Source organism: Coturnix japonica, unplaced genomic scaffold (assembly GCF_054131305.1).
Source record: "Coturnix japonica strain WE unplaced genomic scaffold, WE-NBRP24 Scf043, whole genome shotgun sequence".
Classification (NCBI taxonomy): Eukaryota; Metazoa; Chordata; class Aves; order Galliformes; family Phasianidae; genus Coturnix; species Coturnix japonica.
The window spans coordinates 1,219,345-1,242,976 of NW_028188946.1; the positions used below are offsets into that span (position 1 = coordinate 1,219,345).

General features: G+C 51.0%; 1 protein-coding gene across 1 annotated transcript; it reads left to right on the plus strand.

Moving 5' to 3' along the window:
* Positions 1-186: 186 nt before the first annotated feature.
* Positions 187-22,690, plus strand: NOP9 (NOP9 nucleolar protein). The gene is made up of 11 exons (XM_085531490.1): positions 187-201; positions 300-588; positions 12,180-13,457; positions 14,168-14,359; positions 14,441-14,582; positions 15,002-15,191; positions 16,032-16,175; positions 18,516-18,605; positions 19,375-19,593; positions 21,263-21,368; positions 21,489-22,690. Exons 1-11 carry the CDS (start codon positions 187-189, stop codon positions 21,635-21,637), a joined length of 2,814 nt encoding a protein of 937 aa, XP_085387616.1. The 3' UTR covers positions 21,638-22,690.
* The last annotated feature ends 942 nt before the right edge of the window (positions 22,691-23,632 follow it).

The following is a 23,632-nucleotide window of genomic DNA, read 5'->3' on the forward strand; positions in this document are numbered from 1 at the left end:
ATGGCGGCGTTTCCGGTTTAACGCGTCATTTCCGCTGTAGTGCATTGTGGGATATAACGTGGCATGTGGAAAACGCCATTTTACCACCGAGAAATGGCGTCGCTTCCGGTTTATCGCGTCATTTCCGTTGTAGGGAATTGTGGGATATACCGCCTTAAATAGAGGTCGCCATTTTACCACCAAGCAATGGCGGCGCTTCCGGTGAGATGCATTGTGGGATATAACGAGTCATATGGAAGTTGCCATTTTCCTCGCTAGTAATGGCGCCGTTTCCGGTTATTACGTCATCTCCGCTGTAGGGAATTGTGGGATATAACGCGGCAAGCGTAAGTCGCCATTTTACCACCAAGCAATGGCGGCGCTTCCGGTATGATGCATTATGGGACATAACGAGGCAGCTAGAAGCCGCCATCTTACTTCCGGTGTTGTTGGGGGGGGTGCAGTTCTGTTTCCGGCTCGTCATTTCCGGTGAATCCAAGATGGCGCCTCGTTCCGTTCGTGGTTCCCCGGTTCTAGACCCGGAAACGGCGTCGTACTTTGATCGAGTCCTGGACACAATAAGGGACGGGATGAGCCCGAAGGAAATGGGTGAGAAACACGGAGCCATTTTGGGGCCAAATCCGGCCATTTTGGGTTCAATCCCACCCGATTTCGCCCTATTTAACCCCAAATGACCCATTTTTACCCTATTTAACCCCAAAATGACCCATTTCGCCCCAAAATGACCCATTTTCACCCAATTTCACCCCAAAATGGCCCTTTTCCCCATCATTTCCCCCTATTTTGCCTTAAATATCCCATTTTCAACCCAAAATGACCATTTTTCACCCTATTTAACCCCAAAATGACCCATTTTCAACCCAAAATGACCCATTTTCACCCTATTTCACCCCAAAACGGCCCTTTTTCCCCCCATTTCCCCCTATTTTGCCTTAAATATCCCAATTTCAACCCAAAATGACCCAATTTCACCCTATTTAACCCCAAAATGACCCAATTTCGCCCAAAATGACCCATTTTTACCCCAAAATGAGCCCATTTCCCCTCTATTTCCCCCCATATTTCCCCTATTTCCCCCGATTTCCCCCAAAATGACCCAATTTCACCCAAAATGACCCAATTTCGCCCCCAAAATGACCCATTTTCACCCTATTTCACCCCAAAATGACCCAATTTCGCCCTAAAATGACCCATTTTTACCCTATTTAACCCCAAAATGTCCCAATTTCGCCCCCAAAATGACCATTTTTACCCTATTTCACCCCAAAATGGCCCTTTTTCCCCCCATTTCCCTTTTTTTCCCCTAAATGTCCCAATTTCAACCCAAAATGTCTATTTTTCACCCTGTTTCCCCCAAAATGACCCAATTTCACCCAAAATGACCCAATTTCGCCCCCAAAATGACCCATTTTCACCCTATTTAACCCCAAAATGACCCAATTTCAACCCAAAATGACCCATTTTCACCCTATTTCACCCCAAAATGACCCATTTTCACCCTATTTCACCCCAAAATGGCCCTTTTTCCCATCATTTCCCCCCATTTTGCCTTAAATGACCCAATTTCAACCCAAAATGACCATTTTTCACCCTATTTCACCCCAAAATGACCCAATTTCGCCCCCAAAATGACCCATTTTCACCCTATTTCACCCCAAAATGGCCCTTTTTCCCATCATTTCCCCCTATTTTGCCTTAAATGTCCCAATTTCAACCCAAAATGACCCATTTTCACCCTATTTCACCCCAAAATGACCCATTTTTTCCCTATTTAACCCCAAAATGACCCATTTTCACCCTTTTTCACCCCAAAATGGCCCTTTTTCCCATCATTTCCCCCTATTTTGCCTTAAATATCCCAATTTCAACCCAAAATGACCATTTTTCACCCTATTTAACCCCAAAATGACCCATTTTCACCCTATTTAACCCCAAAATGGCCCTTTTCCCCCCCATTTCCCCCTATTTTGCCTTAAATATCCCAATTTCAACCCAAAATGACCATTTTTCGCCCTATTTTACCCCAAAATGACCCATTTTCACCCTATTTCACCCCAAAATGACCCATTTCACCCCTAAAATGACCCATTTTCACCCTATTTCACCCCAAAATGGCCCTTTTTCCCATCATTTCCCCCTAATTTGCCTTAAATATCCCAATTTCAACCCAAAATGGCCATTTTTCACCCTATACACCCCCGAAATGACCCAATTTCAACCCAAAATGACCCATTTTTACCCTATTTCACCCCAAAATGACCCAATTTCGCCCCAAAATGACCCATTTTCACCCTATTTCACCCCAAAATGGCCCTTTTTCCCATCATTTCCCCCTATTTTGCCTTAAATATCCCAATTTCAACCCAAAATGACCATTTTTCACCCTATTTTACCCCAAAATGACCAATTTCACCCCAAAATGACCCAATTTCACCCTATTTCACCCCAAAATGACCAATTTCACCCCATTTCCCTCTATTTTGCCTTAAATATCCCAATTTCAACCCAAAATGACCCATTTTCACCCTATTTCACCCCAAAATGACCCAATTTCACCCAAAATGACCCAATTTCGCCCCCAAAATGACCCATTTTCACCCTATTTCACCCCAAAATGGCCCTTTTTCCCATCATTTCCCCCTATTTTGCCTTAAATGTCCCAATTTCAACCCAAAATGACCCATTTTTACCCTATTTAACCCCAAAATGACCCATTTTTACCCAATTTCGCCCCAAAATGACCCATTTTCACCTTATTTCACCCCAAAATGGCCCTTTTTCCCATCATTTCCCCCTATTTTGCCTTAAATATCCCAATTTCAACCCAAAATGACCCATTTTCACCCTATTTCCCCCCAAAATGACCCAATTTCGCCCAAAATGACCCATTTTTACCCCAAAATGAGCCCATTTCCCCTCTATTTCCCCCCATATTTCCCCTATTTCCCCCGATTTCCCCCAAAATGACCCAATTTCACCCAAAATGACCCAATTTCGCCCCCAAAATGACCCATTTTCACCCTATTTCACCCCAAAATGACCCAATTTCGCCCTAAAATGACCCATTTTTACCCTATTTAACCCCAAAATGTCCCAATTTCGCCCCCAAAATGACCATTTTTACCCTATTTCACCCCAAAATGGCCCTTTTTCCCCCCATTTCCCTTTTTTTCCCCTAAATGTCCCAATTTCAACCCAAAATGTCTATTTTTCACCCTGTTTCCCCCAAAATGACCCAATTTCACCCAAAATGACCCAATTTCGCCCCCAAAATGACCCATTTTCACCCTATTTAACCCCAAAATGACCCAATTTCACCCTATTTAACCCCAAAATGACCCAATTTCACCCTATTTAACCCCAAAATGACCCATTTTCACCCTATTTCACCCCAAAATGGCCCTTTTTCCCATCATTTCCCCCCATTTTGCCTTAAATGACCCAATTTCAACCCAAAATGACCATTTTTCACCCTATTTCACCCCAAAATGACCCAATTTCGCCCCCAAAATGACCCATTTTCACCCTATTTCACCCCAAAATGGCCCTTTTTCCCATCATTTCCCCCTATTTTGCCTTAAATGTCCCAATTTCAACCCAAAATGACCCATTTTCACCCTATTTCACCCCAAAATGACCCATTTTTTCCCTATTTAACCCCAAAATGACCCATTTTCACCCTTTTTCACCCCAAAATGGCCCTTTTTCCCATCATTTCCCCCTATTTTGCCTTAAATATCCCAATTTCAACCCAAAATGACCATTTTTCACCCTATTTAACCCCAAAATGACCCATTTTCACCCTATTTAACCCCAAAATGGCCCTTTTCCCCCCCATTTCCCCCTATTTTGCCTTAAATATCCCAATTTCAACCCAAAATGACCATTTTTCGCCCTATTTTACCCCAAAATGACCCATTTTCACCCTATTTCACCCCAAAATGACCCATTTCACCCCTAAAATGACCCATTTTCACCCTATTTCACCCCAAAATGGCCCTTTTTCCCATCATTTCCCCCTAATTTGCCTTAAATATCCCAATTTCAACCCAAAATGGCCATTTTTCACCCTATACACCCCCGAAATGACCCAATTTCAACCCAAAATGACCCATTTTTACCCTATTTCACCCCAAAATGACCCAATTTCGCCCCAAAATGACCCATTTTCACCCTATTTCACCCCAAAATGGCCCTTTTTCCCATCATTTCCCCCTATTTTGCCTTAAATATCCCAATTTCAACCCAAAATGACCATTTTTCACCCTATTTTACCCCAAAATGACCAATTTCACCCCAAAATGACCCAATTTCACCCTATTTCACCCCAAAATGACCAATTTCACCCCATTTCCCTCTATTTTGCCTTAAATATCCCAATTTCAACCCAAAATGACCCATTTTCACCCTATTTCACCCCAAAATGACCCAATTTCACCCAAAATGACCCAATTTCGCCCCCAAAATGACCCATTTTCACCCTATTTCACCCCAAAATGGCCCTTTTTCCCATCATTTCCCCCTATTTTGCCTTAAATGTCCCAATTTCAACCCAAAATGACCCATTTTTACCCTATTTAACCCCAAAATGACCCATTTTTACCCAATTTCGCCCCAAAATGACCCATTTTCACCTTATTTCACCCCAAAATGGCCCTTTTTCCCATCATTTCCCCCTATTTTGCCTTAAATATCCCAATTTCAACCCAAAATGACCCATTTTCACCCTATTTCCCCCCAAAATGACCCAATTTCGCCCAAAATGACCCATTTTTACCCCAAAATGAGCCCATTTCCCCTCTATTTCCCCCCATATTTCCCCTATTTCCCCCGATTTCCCCCAAAATGACCCAATTTCACCCAAAATGACCCAATTTCGCCCCCAAAATGACCCATTTTCACCCTATTTCACCCCAAAATGACCCAATTTCGCCCTAAAATGACCCATTTTTACCCTATTTAACCCCAAAATGTCCCAATTTCGCCCCCAAAATGACCATTTTTACCCTATTTCACCCCAAAATGGCCCTTTTTCCCCCCATTTCCCTTTTTTTCCCCTAAATGTCCCAATTTCAACCCAAAATGTCTATTTTTCACCCTGTTTCCCCCAAAATGACCCAATTTCACCCAAAATGACCCAATTTCGCCCCCAAAATGACCCATTTTCACCCTATTTAACCCCAAAATGACCCAATTTCAACCCAAAATGACCCATTTTCACCCTATTTCACCCCAAAATGGCCGTTTCTCCCCCCATTTTCCCCTATTTCCCCTAAATGTCCCAATTTCAACCCAAAATGTCTATTTTTCACCCTATTTACCCGCAAAATGACCCAATTTCACCCAAAATGACCCAATTTCGCCCCCAAAATGACCCATTTTCACCCTATTTCCCCCCAAAATGACCCAATTTCGCCCCAAAATGACCCATTTTCACCCTATTTCACCCCAAAATGGCCCTTTTTCCCATCATTTCCCCCTATTTTACCTTAAATATCCCAATTTCAACCCAAAATGACCATTTTTCACCCTATTTAACCCCAAAATGACCCAATTTCAACCCAAAATGACCCATTTTCACCCTATTTCACCCCAAAATGGCCCTTTTTCCCATCATTTCCCCCTATTTTGCCTTAAATATCCCAATTTCAACCCAAAATGACCATTTTTCACCCTATACACCCCCGAAATGACCCAATTTCAACCCAAAATGACCCATTTTTACCCTATTTCCCACCAAAATGACCCAATTTCGCCCTAAAATGACCATTTTTACCCTATTTAACCCCAAAATGACCCATTTTCACCCTATTTCACCCCAAAATGGCCCTTTTTCCCATCATTTCCCCCTATTTTGCCTTTAATATCCCAATTTCAACCCAAAATGACCATTTTTCACCCTATTTAACCCCAAAATGACCCAATTTCACCTTATTTAACCCCAAAATGACCCATTTTCACCCTATTTCACCCCAAAATGGCCCTTTTTCCCATCATTTCCCCCTATTTTGCCTTAAATATCCCAATTTCAACCCAAAATGACCGTTTTTCACCCTATTTCAACCCAAAATGACCCATTTTTACCCTATTTAACCCCAAAATGACCCAATTTCGCCCCAAAATGACCCATTTTCACCCTATTTCACCCCAAAATGACCCTTTTCCCCCCCATTTTCCCCTATTTTACCTTAAATATCCCAATTTCAACCCAAAATGACCATTTTTCACCCTATATACCCCCGAAATGACCCAATTTCAACCCAAAATGACCCATTTTTACCCTATTTCACCCCAAAATGGCCCTTTTTCCCACCATTTCCCCCTATTTTGCCTTAAATATCCCAATTTCAACCCAAAATGACCCATTTTCACCCTATTTTACCCCAAAATGACCCATTTTCACCCTATTTCACCCCAAAATGGCCCTTTTTCCCATCATTTCCCCCTATTTTGCCTTAAATATCCCATTTTCAACCCAAAATGACCATTTTTCACCCTATTTAACCCCAAAATGACCCAATTTCACCCTATTTCACCCAAAATGACCCAATTTCGCCCCCAAAATGACCCATTTTCACCCTATTTCACCCCAAAATGGCCCTTTTTCCCATCATTTCCCCCTATTTTGCCTTAAATATCCCAATTTCAACCCAAAATGACCATTTTTCACCCTATTTCACCCCAAAATGACCCAATTTCAACCCAAAATGACCATTTTTCACCCTATTTCCCCCCAAAATGACCCATTTTTACCCTATTTCCCCCCAAAATGACCCATTTTCACCCTATTTCCCCCCAAAATGACCCAATTTTCCCTAAATGACCCATTTTTACCCCAAAATGAGCCCATTTCCCCTCTATTTCCCCCCATATTTCCCCTATTTCCCCCGATTTCCCCCAAAATGTCCCAATTTCACCCAAAATGACCCAATTTCGCCCCCAAAATGACCCATTTTCACCCTATTTCACCCCAAAATGACCCATTTTCACCCTATTTCACCCCAAAATGACCCATTTCACCCCATTTCCCTCTATTTTGCCTTAAATATCCCAATTTCAACCCAAAATGACCCATTTTCACCCTATTTCACCCCAAAATGACCATTTTTCACCCTATTTCGCCCCAAAATGACCCATTTTCACCCTATTTCACCCCAAAATGGCCGTTTTTCCCATCATTTCCCCCTATTTTGCCTTAAATATCCCAATTTCAACCCAAAATGACCCATTTTCACCCTATATACCCCAAAATGACCCTATTTCAACCCAAAATGACCCAATTTCACCCAATTTCACCCCAAAATGACCCATTTCGCCCCCAAAATGACCCATTTTCACCCTATTTCTCCCCAAAATGGCCCTTTTTCCCATCATTTCCCCCTATTTTGCCTTAAATATCCCAATTTCAACCCAAAATGACCATTTTTCACCCTATATACCCCCGAAATGACCCAATTTCAACCCAAAATGACCCATTTTTACCCTATTTCACCCCAAAATGACCCATTTTCACCCTATTTCACCCCAAAATGGCCCTTTTTCCCATCATTTCCCCCTATTTTGCCTTAAATATCCCAATTTCACCCCAAAATGACCCATTTTCACCCTATTTCACCCCAAAATGACCCAATTACCCCCAAAATGCTCCAATTTCCCCCCAATTTGTCCCAAAATGTCCCTTTTTTCCCCCATAATGACCCTATTTCCCCTTTATATCCCCCATATATCCCCCAATTTCCCCCATATTCCCCCATTACAACCCCATATCTCCCCATAGACACCCCATAGAGCCCCATAGACCCCATATCTCCCCACACTGACCCCATATCCCCCCATATCCCCCCATATATCCCCCATATCCCCCCATTTCCCCCCATATTCCCCCATTATAACCCCATATCTCCCCATAGACACCCCATAGTGCCCCATAGAGTTCCATACTGACCCAATATCTCCCCATACTGACCCCATATCCCCCTATATCCCCCCATATCCCCCCATATCCCCCCATAGACACCCCATAGAGCCCCATAGACCCCATATCTCCCCACTCTGACCCCATATCCCCCCATATCCCCCCCATATCCCCCCATATCCCCCATATCCCCCCCATATCCTTCCATATCTCCCCCCATATCCCCCCATAGACACCCCATAGAGACCCCATAGAGCCCCATAGACCCCATATCTCCCCATATAAACCCATATCCCCCCTATATCCCCCATATACCCCCCATATACCCCCCATATAACCCCATATATCCCCTCTATAACCCCATATCCCACCAATTACCCCCCATATCCCCCCATATCCCCCATATCCCCCATATCCCCCCATATCCCCCCATATCCCCCATATCCCCCATATCCCCCCATATCCCCCATATCCCCCATATCCCCCCATATCCCCCATATCCCCCATATCCCCCCATATCCCCCATATCCCCCATATCCCCCCATATCCCCCCATATCCCCCCCATATCCCCCCCATATCCCCCCATATCCCCCCATATCCCCCCATAGACACCCCATAGAGCCCAATAGACCCCATATCTCCCCATATAAACCCATATCCCCCCTATACCACCCATATACCCCCCATATACCCCCATATAACCCCATATATCCGCCCTATAACCCCATATCCCCCCATATCCCCCCCATATCCCCCCATAGACACCCCATAGAGACCCATACTGACCCCATATCTCCCCATAGAGCCCCATAGACCCCATATCTCCCCATATCCCCCCCATATCCCCCCCATATCCCCCCATATCCCCCTATATCCCCCCATATCCCCCCATATCCCCCCTATATCTCCCCATATCCCCCCATATTCCCCCATTATAACCCCATATCCCCCCATAGACACCCCATAGAGACCCATACTGACCCCATATCTCCCCATAGACACCCCATAGAGCCCAATAGACCCCATATCTCCCCATATAAACCCATATCCCCCCTATATCCCCCATATACCCCCATATAACCCCATATATCCCCTCTATAACCCCATATACCCCCATATCCCCCCCATATCCCCCCATAGACACCCCATAGAGTCTAATAGACCCCATATCTCCCCATATAAACCCATATCCCCCCTATATCCTCCATATACCCCCATATAACCCCATATATCCGCCCTATAACCCCATATCCCCCCATATTCCCCCATATCCCCCCATATCCCCCTATATCCCCCCCATATCCCCCCATATCCCCCCATATCTTCCTATATCCCCCCATATCCCCCCATATCCCCCCCATATCCCCCTATATTCCCCCATATCCCCCCATTATAACCCCATATCTCCCCATAGACAGTCCATAGAGCCCCATAGAGTTCCATACTGACCCCATACTGACCCCATATCCCCCCATATCCCCCCATATCCCCCCATATCCCCCCATATCCTCCCATATCCCCCCATATCCCCCTATATCCCCCTATATCCCCCCATATCCCCCCATATCCCCCCATATCCCCCTATATCCCCCCATATCCCCCTATATCCCCCCATATCCCCCCATAGACACCCCATAGAGCCCAATAGACCCCATATCTCCCCACACTGACCCCATATCCCCCCATATCACCCCATAGAGACCCATACTGACCCCATATCTCCCCATAGACACCCCATAGAGCCCCATAGACCCCATATCTCCCCATATAAACCCATATCCCCCCATATCCCCCCATATCCCTCCTATATCCCCCCATATCCCCCCATATCCCCCCATAGACACCCCATAGAGCCCCATAGACCCCATATCTCCCCACACTGACCCCATATCCCCCCATATCCCCCCCATATCCCCCCATATACCCCCATATCTTCCCTATATCCCCCCATATCCCCCCATATCTTCCCTATATCCCCCCATATCCCCCCATTATAACCCCATATCTCCCCATAGACACCCCATAGAGCCCCATAGAGTTCCATACTGACCCAATATCTCCCCATACTGACCCCATATCCCCCCCATATCCCCCCATATCCCCCCATAGACACCCCATAGAGACCCATACTGACCCCATATCTCCCCATAGAGCCCCATAGAGCCCAATAGACCCCATATCTCCCCATATCTTCCCTATATCCCCCCATATCCCCCCATATACCCCTATATCCCCCCATATCCCCCCATATCCCCCCATATCCCCCCCATATCCCCCCAATTACCCCTCATATCCCCCCATAGACCCCCCATAGAGACCCATACTGACCCCATATCTCCCCATATAAACCCATATCCCCCCTATATCCTCCATATACCCCCCATATACCCCCATATAACCCCATATATTCGCCCTATAACTCCATATCCCCCCATACCCCCCCATATCCCCCTATATCCCCCCCATATCCCCCCATATCCCCCTATATCTTCCCTATATCCCCCCATATCCCCCTATATCCCTTATATCCCCCCCATATCCCCCCATAGACACCCCATAGAGCCCCATAGACCCCATATCTCCCCACACTGACCCCATATCCCCCCATATCCCCCCCATATCCCCCCATATCCCCCCATAGACACCCCATAGAGACCCATACTGACCCCATATCTCCCCATATAAACCCATATCCCCCATATACCCCCCATATACCCCCATATAACCCCATATATCCTCTCTATAACCCCATATACCCCCATATAACCCCATATATCCGCTCTATAACCCCATATCCCCCCATATCCCCCCCATACCCCCCATATCCCCCCATATCCCCTCATATCCCCCCATATCCCCCCCATATCCCCCCATATCCCCCCATATCTCCCAATATCCCCCCATATCCCCCCATATCCCCCCATATCTCCCAATATCCCCCTATATCCCCCCATATCCCCCCATAGACACCCCATAGAGACCCATACTGACCCCATATCTCCCCATAGAGCCCCATAGACCCCATATCCCCCCATATCCCCCCATATCCCCCCTATATCCCCCCATATCCCCCCATATCCCCCCATATCCCCCTATATTCCCCCATATCCCCCATATCCCCCCATATCCCCCCTATATCTCCCCATATCCCCCATATCCCCCCATATCTCCCCTATTGCCCCCCATATCCCCCCTATATCCCCCCATATCCCCCCATATCCCCCCATATCTCCCCATATCCCCCCATATCCCCCCATATCCCCCCATATCCCCCCTATATCCCCCATATCCCCCCATATCCCCCCCATATCCCCCATATCCCCCCATATCCCCCATATCCCCCCTATATCCCCCCATATCCCCCCATATCCCCCTATATCCCCCCATATCCCCCCATATCCCCCTATATCCCCCCATATCCCCCCCATATAACCTCATATCCCCCCATATCCTCCTATATCCCTCCATATCCCCCCTATATCCCCCCATATCCCCCCCATAGACACCCCATGGAGACCCATACTGACCCCATATCTCCCCATAGACACCCCATAGAGCTCCATAGACCCCATATCTCTCCATATCCCCCCATATCCCCCCATTATAACCCCATATCTCCCCATAGACACCCCATAGAGCCCCATAGAGTTCCATACTGACCCCATATCTCCCCATACTTACCCCATATCCCCCTATATCCCCCTATATCCCCCTATATCCCCCCATATCCCCCCATAGATCACCATAGAGCCCCATAGACCCCATATCTCCCCACACTGACCCCATATCCCCCCCATATCCCCCCATAGACACCCCATAGAGCCCCATAGACCCCATATCTTTCCACACTGACCCCATATCTCCCCATATCCCCCCCATATCCCCCCATAGACACCCCATATCCCCCATATCCCCCCTATATCCCCCCATATCCCCCCCATATCCCCCCATATCCCCCCCATATCCCCCCATATCCCCCATATCCCCCCATATCCCCCCATATCCCCCCATATCCCCCCTATATCCCCCATATCCCCCCATATCCCCCCCATATCCCCCCTATATCCCCCCATATTCCCCCATATCCCCCCATATCCCCCCCATATCCCCCCATATCCCCCCATATCCCCCCATATCCCCCCATATCCCCCCATATCCCCCCTATATCCCCCATATCCCCCCATATACCCCCCATATCCCCCCATATCCCCCAATGTTACCAATTTCCCTCCATTTTACCCCAATTTTCCCCCTCTTTTCCAGCTCTCTTGGCCCCCAATGTCCTCACTGAATTCCTCTCCTCCCTCCCGGGGGTCCTGACCCACCCGGGGGTCTCCGAGCTCCTTCAGACCCTTCTGCCCCACGCCCCCCCCCCACTATTGGGGCGCCTTATAGGGGCCATTATAAAGATAGGGCTGAAGGGAGGGGGCGGGGCTAAGGCCTTGGAGGCGGGGCTTAACGCCGCGGGGGCGGAGCTTAGGAGGGTGTATGCTAATAAGGGGGTGGGGCTTAACAAGGGGGCGGGGCTTTATAAAGGGGCGGAGCTTAGTGAGGGGCTTAGGAAGGGGGAGGAGCTTAACAAGGGGGCGGGGCTTAAGGAGGAGGCGGGGCTTAATAAAGGGGCGGAGCTTAAGAAGGGGGCGGGGCTTAGTGAGGGGCTTAGGGAGGGGGAGGAGCTTAAGAAGGGGGCGGGGCTTAATAAAGGGGCGGAGCTTAACAAGGGGGCGGGGCTTAAGGAGGGGCTTGATAAAGGGGCGGGGCTTAATAAAGGGGCGGAGCTTAAGAAAGGGGAGGGGCTTAGTGAGGGGCTTAGGAAGGGGGAGGAGCTTAACGAGGGGGCGGGGCTTAAGAAGGGGGCAGGGCTTAAAAGGAAGGCAGGTTTAATGGAGAGGGAGGGGCTTAAGGTGAATGTTAATGAGGGGGAGGAGCTTAACATGAATATTAATAAGGGGGAGGAGCTTAAGAAGAAGGAACTAAAGGAGGGGGCGGGGCTTGTGCAGGGGGTGGGGCTTAGTGTGAATATTAATGAGGGGGAGGGGCTTAAGAAGGGGGCGGGGCTTCAGAAGAAGGGCTTAAAGGAGGGGGTGGGGCTTGATGTGAATGTTAATGAGGGGGAGGGGCTTAAGAAGGGGGCGGGGCTTAAACGGAAGGATGGGCTTATAAAGGGGGAGGGGCTTAAGAGAAGAAAAGGGCTTAATGAGGGAGGGGAGGGGCTTGATTTGCATATTAATGAGGGGGCGGGGCTTATGGAGGGGGAGGGGTTTAATGTGCATGTTAATGAGGGGGAGGGGCTTAAGGAGGGGGCGGGGTTTAAGAAGGGGGCAAGGCTGGAAGGGGAGGAGCTTAATGAGGGGGAGGGGGTTAATGAGGAGGGGCTTAATGAGGAGGGGGAGGGGCTTAATTTGCATATTAATGAGGGTGTTAATGAGCTGTGTGAAGCCGTGGGGCTGGTGGTGAATGAGGTGGGGGGGGATTTAGGGCAGTGGGCGACGCAGCCAGCGACCAGCTTCATTGTGAGAGCTTTGATAAGGGTGTTGGCAGGTGAGATATGGGGAGATATGGGGAGATATGGGGAGATATGGGGGGATATGGGGGGGATATGGGGAGATATGGGGTTATATGGGGAGATATGGGGGGATATGGGGAGATATGGGGGGATATGGGGAGATATGGGGGGATATGGGGTTATATGGGGGGATATGGGGAGATATGGGGTTATAGGGGGTTATATGGGGTTATATGGGGGGATATGGGGAGATATGGGGGGGATATGGGGGGATATGGGGGGATATGGGGTCTTTGTGGGGAGATATGGGGGAATATGGGGTCAGTATGGAACTCTATGGGGCTCTATGGTGTGTCTATGGGGAGATATGGGGTTATAATGGGGGGATATGGGGTTATATGGGGAGATATGGGGGGATATGGGGGGATATGGGGGTATATGGGGGTATATAGGGGGGATATGGGGGGATATGGGGAGATATGGGGAGATAGGGGGTTATATGGGGGGATATGGGGTTATATGGGGTTATATGGGGTTATATGGGGGGTCTATGGGGGTCTATGGGGGTCTTGGGGGTCTTATGGGGGGATATAGGGGAGATATGGAGGGATATATGGGGCTGGGGGGGTTATGGGGTGTCTATGGGGCTCTATGGGGGGATATGGGGTGGCTGTGGGCTCAATATGTTAATCCCTATGCTAATGAGGCGCTCATTAGCATAACAGAGGCCTATCTCATCCAATAGGAATCCCAGAGGAGCCCAAGGGGGCGGGGCTTAAACCCAAGGGGGCGTGGCCTCACAATAAAGGGGCGTGGCTTAACAAAGGGGCGTGGCCTCACCCCGAGGGGGCGGGGCTTAAAAGGGGGGCGGGGCTTCCCGCCTCCTTCCCAATCCTCCTAAACCGATTGGCCGAGGAGTTTGAGCGACAGCTGCCCGGTGAGTCCTGATTGGTTGATGTCTTTTAGCCCCAAATTTGCCCGTTTTTGCCCTTTTTCACCCCAATTTTCACCTTTCTAGTGTTTCTATCCCCGCCCTGCGCCAGCCTCTGCCTGCAGGGGGCGCTGCACGCCTTACATCGCAGCCAATCAGAGCGCTGCGAGCGACTCTGCCGCGCTCTCATTGGTCTGTTGCTGCCATCTGACCACGCCCCCGATGAGAGGTGAGCTCTGATTGGCTGTTAGTGGTGCTGGCTGCTGATTGGCTGGTGTGGGGCTTGGGGGTGATCCTGATTGGCCGGCTGGTTGCTTGATGCTGATTGGCTGGGAGGTGGCTTCAGGGTGGGGGAGGGGCTTGTTGTGATGCCGCATCCTGATTGGCTGGGGGCTTCAGGGGCTCGTTTCTGATTGGCTGGGGGTTTCGAGGTGGCGTTTCTGATTGGCTGGGAGTTTTGGGGCAGCTTTTGTGATTGGCTTGGAGTTTTGGGCCTGCGTTTCTGATTGGCTGAGGGTTTCGAGGCGGCGTTTCTTATTGGCTTGGACTTTTGAGGCTGCGTTTCTGATTGGCTGGGGGTTTCGAGGCGGCGTTTCTGATTGGCTGTCGTCTTTTCGGCCCTGCGTTCTGATTGGTCGTTGCTCTCAGCCCCCTCGTGTCCCTATTGGAGGACCCAGAGCGTTGTCACGTGATGGAGGCGGTGCTGAGCGTGGCCCCGCCCCCAATCATAAGGGAGCTCTATAGGAAGGAGCTGATTGGTCGCCTGCTGGGCGTGGCCTGTCACCGTACAGCCAATCACGGGCTGCAGAGGCTGATTGACAACGCACCCCAGGATGTGGTAGGCGGGGCTAAAAGGGGGCGGGGCCTATGGGGTCCTATGGGTCTCTATGGGTCTCTATGGGTCCCTATGGGTCTCTATGGGTCCCTATGGGTCCCTATGGGTCCCTATGGGTCTCTATGGGTCCCTATGGGTCTCTATGGGTCCCTATGGGTCTCTATGGGTCCCTATGGGTCCCTATGGGTCTCCATGGGTCTCTATGGGTTTCTATGGGTCCCTATGGGTTCCTATGGGTCGCTATGGGTCTCTATGGGTCCCTATCGGTCTCTATGGGGTCGATTTGGGGTGTATATGGGGTCTTATGGGTCAGTATGGGACTCTATGGGGTCCCTATGGGTCTCTATGCGTCTCTATGGGTCTCTATGGGTCCCCATGTCTCTCTATGGGTCCGTATGGGTTCCTATGTGTTTCTATGGGTTTCTCTGGGTCCCTATGGGTTTCTATGGGTCTCTATGGGTCCCTATGGGTCTTAATGGGTCCCTATGGGTCTCTATGTGTCTTAATGGGTCCCTATGGGTCTCTATGTTGTCTCTATGGATCCCTGTGTTGTTTCTATGGGTCCCTATGGGTCTCTATGGGGTCATTTTGGGGTGTATATGGGGTCCTATGGGTCCCTGTGGGGTCTCTATGTGTCTCTATGGGTCTCTATGGGTCTCTATGGAGTCTCTATGGGTCTCTATGGGTCCCTATGGGTCCCTATGTGACTCTATGGGTCCCTATGGGGTCACTTTGGTGTCCCATTAGGGCCCTATTGATGACCCCACTTATGGCCCCATTAATGCCCCATATCTGCCCCATATCCGCCCCATTCCCACCCTATAACCCTCTCCCACCCCCCAGGTCCATTCAATCCTCCAGGAACTATGGGGTCCCGCTATGGGGCAGCCCCTGACCCACGGTCACCATGGGGTCCTATTATCCCTAATGGCCGCCTGCCTGCAATACCCCGAGCTCCAGCAGGGGGCGCTAACGAGTCTATTGCAGGTAAGACACGCCCCCTTCCCATAAGCCACGCCCCCTTCTAATAAGCCACGCCCCCGTTTTAAGCCACGCCCCCTTCCTTATTAAGCCATGCCCCCTTCCCATAAGCCACGCCCCTCCTTTAAAGCCACGCCCCCCTATTAAGCCACGCCCCTTCCCTTATTAAGCCACGCCCCTTCCTTATTAAGCCACGCCCCTTCCCATAAGCCCCGCCCTTCCTTATTAAGCCACGCCCCCTCCCTTATTAAGCCACGCCCCTTCCCATAAGCCACACCCCTTCCTTATTAAGCCACGCCCCTCCCTTATTAAGCCACGCCCCTCCCTTATTAAGCCACGCCCCACTCCTTATTAAGCCACGCCCCCTTATTAAGCCACACCCTCTTTCCACAAGCCATGCACCTTCCATAAGCCACGCCCCTTCCTTATTAAGCCCCACCCCTTCCTTATTAAGCCACACCCCTCCCTTACTAAGCCACGCCCCCTTCCTTATTGAGCCACGCCCCCTCCTTATTAAGCCACGCCCCTCCCTTATTAAGCCACACCCCCTTCCCATAAGCCACACCCCCCCCCTTATTAAGCCACGCCCCTTCCTTATTAAGCCACACCCCCTTCCCATAAAGCCACGCCCCTTTTCTTATTAAGCCACGCCCCCTCCCATAAGCCACGCCCCCTCTCATAAGCCACGTCCCCTCCCTTATTAAGCCCCGCCCCCTTCCCATAAGCCACGTCCCTCCTTTAAAGCCACGCCCCCTCCCTTATTAAGCCACGCCTCCTCCTTTATTAAGCCACGCCCCTTTCTTATTAAGCCACGCCCCTCCCTTATTAAGCCACGCCCCCTTTCCCATAAGCCACACATATTCCTTATTAAGCCACGCCCATTCCTATAAGCCACACCTATTCCTTATTAAGCCACGCCCCCTTCCCATAAGCCACCCCTTTTCCTTATTAAGCCACGCCCCCTCCCCTTAAGCCACGCCCCTCCCTCATTAAGCCCCACCCCTTATTAAGCCACACCCCCTTCCCATAAGCCACACCCCTTCCTTATTAAGCCACGCCCCTTCCCATAAGCCACGCCCTCCCTTACTAAGCCACGCCCCTTCCCATAAGCCACACATATTCCTTATTAAGCCACGCCCCCTTCCCATAAGCCACGCCCCCTCCCCATAAGCCACGCCCCCTCCCCATAAGCCACGCCCCCTTTTCATAAGCCACACCCCTTTATTATTAAGCCACGCCCCTTCCCATAAGCCACGCCCCTTCCCTTAAGCCACGCCCCCTTTCCTTATTAAGCCACACCCCTCCCTTATTAAGCCACGCCCCTTCCATAAGCCACGCCCCTTTATTATTAAGCCACGCCCCTTCCCATAAGCCACGCCCCCTCCCTTATTAAGCCCCGCCCCCTTCCCATAAGCCACACCCTCTCCCTTATTAAGCCACGCCCCTTCCCATAAGCCACGCCCCCTTCCTTATTAAGCCACGCCCCCTTCCCATAAGCCACGCCCCCTCCCTCATTAAGCCGCGCCCCCTTCCTTTAAGCCACACCCCTTTATAAGCCCTGCCCTTTTATTAAGCCACGCCCCCTTCCCATAAGCCACGCCCATTTCTTATTAAGCCACGCCCCCTTTCCATTAGCCACGCCCCCTTATTAGGCCACGCCTCTTCCTTATTAAGCCACGCCACTCCCTTATTAAGCCACGCCCCTTCCTTATTAAGCCACGCCCCCTTCCCACAAGCCACACCCCCTCCTTTAAGCCACGCCCCCTTTCTTATTAAGCCACGCCCCCTCCCTTATTAAGCCACGCCCCCTTCCATAAGCCACACCCCTTCCTTATTAAGCCACGCCCCTTCTCTTATTAAGCCACGTCCCTTCCCTTAAGCCACGCCCCCTTATTAAGCCACGCCCCTTCCCTTATTAAGCCACACCCCCTTCCCATAAGCCACGCCCATTCCTCATTAAGCCACGCCCCCTTCCATAAGCCACGCCCCTTCCCATAAGCCCCGCCCTTCCTTATTAAGCCACGCCCCCTTCCCATAAGCCACGCCCCTTCCCATAAGCCACGCCCCTTCCTTATTAAGCCATGCCCCTTTCCATAAGCCACGCCCCTTCCCTTATTAAGCCACGCCCCCTCCCCATAAGCCACGCCCCTTCCCATAAGCCACGCCCCTTCCCTTATTAAGCCACGCCCCTTCCTTATTAAGCCCCGCCCCCTTCCTTAAGCCCCGCCCTCTTAAAGGGATACACACCCCCAATTAAACCCCGTTCTAATCTCTTAAAGAGACAGGCCCCCATTTAAAGCGAAGCCCCCTCCCCATTAATTCTCCTCTTCTTTTCCCCCCCCATAGACTTTTAATTGCTGGGACCCCCCCCAGCGGCGCCGATGTTGTGTGGGGCCGGTGTTGGCAATGAAGCCTTTGGAGGGGGACGAGGTGAAGGTGAGACCCACATTGACCCACGGCTGCCCCACATCTGCCCCCATTGCCCCATAGCTGCCCCATAGCTGCCCCATTGACCCACATCTGCCGTATATCTGCCCTTATTACCCCATAGCTGCCCCCATTTACCCATAGCTGCCCCACATCTGCCCCCATTGACCCACATCTGCCCCGTATCTGCCCTTATTACCCCATAGCTGCCCCCTTTACCCCATATCTACCCCCATTGACCCACTGCTGCCCCATAGCTGCCCTATATCTGCCCTTATTACCCCATAGCTGCCCCCATTACCCCACAGCTGCCCCATTGCTGCCCCCATTGACCCACATCTGACCCATATCTGCCCCCATTACCCCATATCTGCCCCCATTACCTCACTGCTGCCCCATATCTGCCCTTATTACCCCATAGCTGCCCCCATTGACCCATATCTGCCCCTTATCACCCCCCATCTACCCCTTCTGCCCCCCATTACCCCCCATTACCCGCCATTAGCCCCCATTGCCCCCCATATCCCCCCATGTAACCCTGCCCCATATCTCAGCCCTCTTTAGGCCCCATCACCCCATAGGGTTCCCATTGCCCCCCATATAACCCTGCCCCATATCTCAGCCCTCTTTAGGCCCCATAACCCCATAGGGTTCCCATTGCACCCCATGTAACCCTGCCCCATATCTCAGCCCTCTTTAGGTCCCATCACCCCATAGGGTTCCCATTGCCCCCCATATCCCCCCATTACCCCCCATATAACCCTGCCCCATATCTCAGCCCTCTTTAGGCCCCATAACCCCCCGTGGTTCCCAGCTCGTTCAGCTCCTGCTCCATTTCCGTGACCCATCGCTGTTACTTGGGGGTCTCCAGGCTTTGCCCCCCCCCCATTTGCTCTCATTGGCCCTCAGCCCCCCCGGCAGCCATCTTTGGGACGCCATCTTGGCCAGCCCCTCCGTCCCACCCCGTACCAGGAAGAGACTCATCCGGAAATTGAAGGTAATGGGGGAAAAAAGCCCGTTTTTGGGTCACATGCATTGAGTTGAATGGGGGGGGACCCCTTCCATTCATCCCTATGGGGTTTACTACAAGGGGGCGTGGCCTGCGTTAAGCCACGCCCCCTTTCATTCATCCCTATGGGCTCCACTATAAGGGGGCGTGGCCTCCGTTAGGCCACGCCCCCTTCCATTCATCCTGGATGAGGGGGCGTGGCCTAAATGAAGCCCCGCCCCCTCCATTCATCCTTATTGGCTACACAACTAAAGGGGGCGGAGCCTAAAGGAAGCCACGCCCCCTCCATTCATCTCTATGGGCTTTCCTCTAAGGGGGCGTGGCCTAATTAAGCCACACCCCCTCCATTCATCCCCAATTGGCTCCATAATAAATGGGGGTGGAGCCTAAATGAAGCCACGCCCCCTTCCATTCATCTCTATGGGCTCCACTATAAGGGGGCGTGGCCTAATTGAAGCCCCGCCCCCTCCATTCACCCCCATTGGCTCCACAATAAATAGGGGCGGAGCCTAAATGAAGCCACGCCCCCCTCCATTCATCCCAATGGGCTCCACTATAAGGGGGTGTGGCCTAATTGAAGCCCCGCCCCCTCCATTCATCCCCATTGGCTTCACAATTAAAGGGGGCGGAGCCTAAATGAAGCCACGCCCCCATCCATTCATCTCTATGGGCTCCAGTATAAGGGGGCGTGGCCATATTAAGCCCCGCCCCCTCCATTCATTCCCATTGGCTCTACAGTAGATGGGGGTGGAGCCTAAATGAAGCCACGCCCCCTCCATTCATCTCTATAGGTTTCTAAGGGGGTGTGGCCTCATTTAAGCCCCGCCCCCTCCATTCAACCCCATTGGCCCCATTGTGGATGGGGGCGGAGCCTAAATGAAGCCACGCCCCCCTCCATTCATCTCGATGGGCTCCACTATAAGGGGGCGTGGCCTAATTAAACCCCGCCCCCTCCATTCATCCCCATTGGCTCCACAGTAAATGGGGGTGGAGCCTAAATGAAGCCACGCCCCCTCCATTCATCCCTATGGGCTCCTATTGAAGCCCCACCCCCTTCCATTCATCTCTATGGGCTCCACTATAAGGGGGCGTGGCCTCCATTAAGCCCCGCTCCCTCCATTCATCCCCATTGGCTCCACAACAAATGGGGGTGGAGCCTAAATGAAGCCACGCCCCCTTCCATTCATCTCTATGGACTCCACATATAAGGGGGTGTGGCCTAATTGAAGCCCCGCCTCCTCCATTCATCCCCATTGACTGCACAATAGAAGGGGCGGAGCCTAAATGAAGCCACGCCCCCTTCCATTTATTCCTATGGGCTCCTAATGAAGCCCCACCCTCTTCCATTCACCTCTATGGGCTTCACTATAAGGGGGCGTGGCCTAATTGAAGCCCCGCCCCCTCCATTCATCCCCATTGGCCACACAACTAAAGGGGGCGGAGCCTAAATGAAGCCACGCACCCTTCCATTCATCCCTATGGACTCCACATATAAGGGGGTGTGGCCTAATTGAAGCCCCGCCCCCTCCACTCATCCCTATTGGCTCCACCCCTAAAGGGGCGTGGTCACGTTTAAGCCCCGCCTCCTTCATTAACCCATCCAATCAGACACGGGCATGGCCCTGACGAAGCCCCGCCCCCCTTTGTGACGTCACAGGGTCACTTCCTGTCCCTGGCCTGTCACCGTAATGGCAGCCGCGTGGTGGACGCCATCTTGGATTCCAGCCCCGCCCCCATTCGAGCCTCCATCGCCTCCGAGCTGGGTAAGAAACCCCAAAACTGCCCGAATTCACCCCAAAAACCCCTTAAAACCCCTTAAAACCCCTTAAAATCCCTTTTCTATGGGTCTATAGAGGTTAATTTGCCCCCATTGACCCCCATAGCCCCCCAACGGCGGGCGCTGCTGCGGGACCCCCACGGCCGCCATCTTGAACACAGCCTCCAATTGGAATTGTTCATTCGAAGCCGCAGCCAATGGGAGCAGAGCTGGGCCAAGCCCCGAGGGACGCTGGGTAATCTGCTGGAGGACTGAGGGGCATAGAGAGGACGGGACAGAGCGGCACAGGAAACAGGAAGTGGCACCAGGAGGGGACAGGAAGTGTCTCTAGGACTGCGATCTCTATGGTTTCTTGGAGGACTGGGGTTATATTGGGATCTCTATGGTTTGTTGTTGGAGGACTGGGGGTATAATGGGATCTCTATGGTTTATTGTTGGAGGACTGGGGGTATAATGGGATCTCTATGGTTTATTGGAGGACTGGGGTTATAATGGGATCTCTATGGTTTATTGGAGGACTGGGGGTATAATGGGATCTCTATGGTTTGTTGTTGGAGGACTGGGGGTATAATGGAATCTCTATGGTTTATTGTTGGAGGACTGGGGTTATAATGGGATCTCTATGGTTACTTGGAGGACTGGGGTTATAATGGGATCTCTATGGTTTATTGTTGGAGGACTGGGGGTATAATAGGATCTCTATGGTTTATTGGAGGACTGGGGGTATAATGGGATCTCTATGGTTTATTGTTGGAGGACTGGGGTTATAATGGGATCTCTATGGTTTATTGTTGGAGGACTGGGGTTATAATGGGGGTTGGGGGGATCATAGAGACGTTGTAGGACTGTGTTGGAGGACTTGGGACCATAGAGATGATGGAGGACTCATGATCATAGAGTCTGTGGAGGACTATGGGGACGCTGGAGGACTTGAGACCATAGAGATGGTGGATTATTTGGGACCATAGAGGCTATGGAGGACTATAGGGATGCTGGAGGACTATAGGAACCATAGAGATGGTGGAGGACTATAGGGAATAGAGATGCTGGAGGACTTGAGACCATAGAGATGCTGGAGGACTGCGTTGGAGGACCTGAGACCATAGAGACGCTGGAGGACTCAGGACCATAGAGATGCTGGAGGACTGGAGGGACTCTGGAGGACTTGAGACCATAGAGATGTTGGAGGACTGAATCCTAGAGCGTCTTTTCTGCCTGTCTGTGCTGTTCTGTCCCAACCATAGAGTTTATATTTATAATGAAGGTTTTTTATACCAAAATAAACCATTTTGGGCCGGTTTTTACCCATTTCAAGGCCTCATTTCGTTCACAAAAGCCTCCAAAGCGCTGATTGGGCTCAAAAAACAGCGCCAAACCTTTTTTCCTTCACCCATTGGCCGCCTCACCCGTCAATCACTCTGAACCCCCTTCCTATTGGCTGAGCAGCGCGGCGAGCCCTCCTTCCTTTCCCATTGGTCGCCTCGCCTGTCCGTCACTCTCCGCCCCTATTTCTATTGGCTGAGAGGCCGGGCCCGCCTTTTCCGGAGTCTTTGCGGCAAGATGGCGGCGCCCGTGTGGGCGCGGGGGCTGCGCTGCGCCATGACGGGACAATGGAGGATGAAGGTCCGTACGGGGCCTAGTGCGGCCTATGGGGCCTATGGGGGTTAATGGGGGGTTATAGGGGTCTCTATGGGGTTAATGGGGGTCTGTGGGGGTTAATGGGGGTCTATGGGGGGTTATAGGGGTCTCTATGGGGTCTATAGGGGTTAATGGGGGGTTATAGGGGTCTCTATGGGGGTTAATGGGGGCCTATGGGGTTTATAGGGGTTTCTATGGGGGTTAATGGGGGTCTATGGGGGTTTATAGGGGTCTCTATGGGGGTTAATGGGGGTCTATGGGGGGTTATAGGGGTCTCTATGGGGGTTATAGGGGTTAATGGGGGTCTATGGGGGTTAATAGGGGTTAATGGGGGTTTATAGGGGTTCCTATGGGGCCTATAGGGGTTAATGGGGGGTTATAGGGGTTTCTATGGGGTTAATGGGGGCCTATGGGGGTCTATGGGGGTTAATGGGGGTTATAGGGGTCTCTATGGGGGTTTATAGGGGTCTCTATGGGGGTTAATGGGGGCCTATGGGAGTTAATAGGGGTTTCTATGGGGTCTATGGGGGTTTATAGGGGTTAATGGGGGTCTATGGGGGTTTATAGAGGTTAATGGGGGTCTATGGGGGTTTATAGGGGTCTCTATGGGGG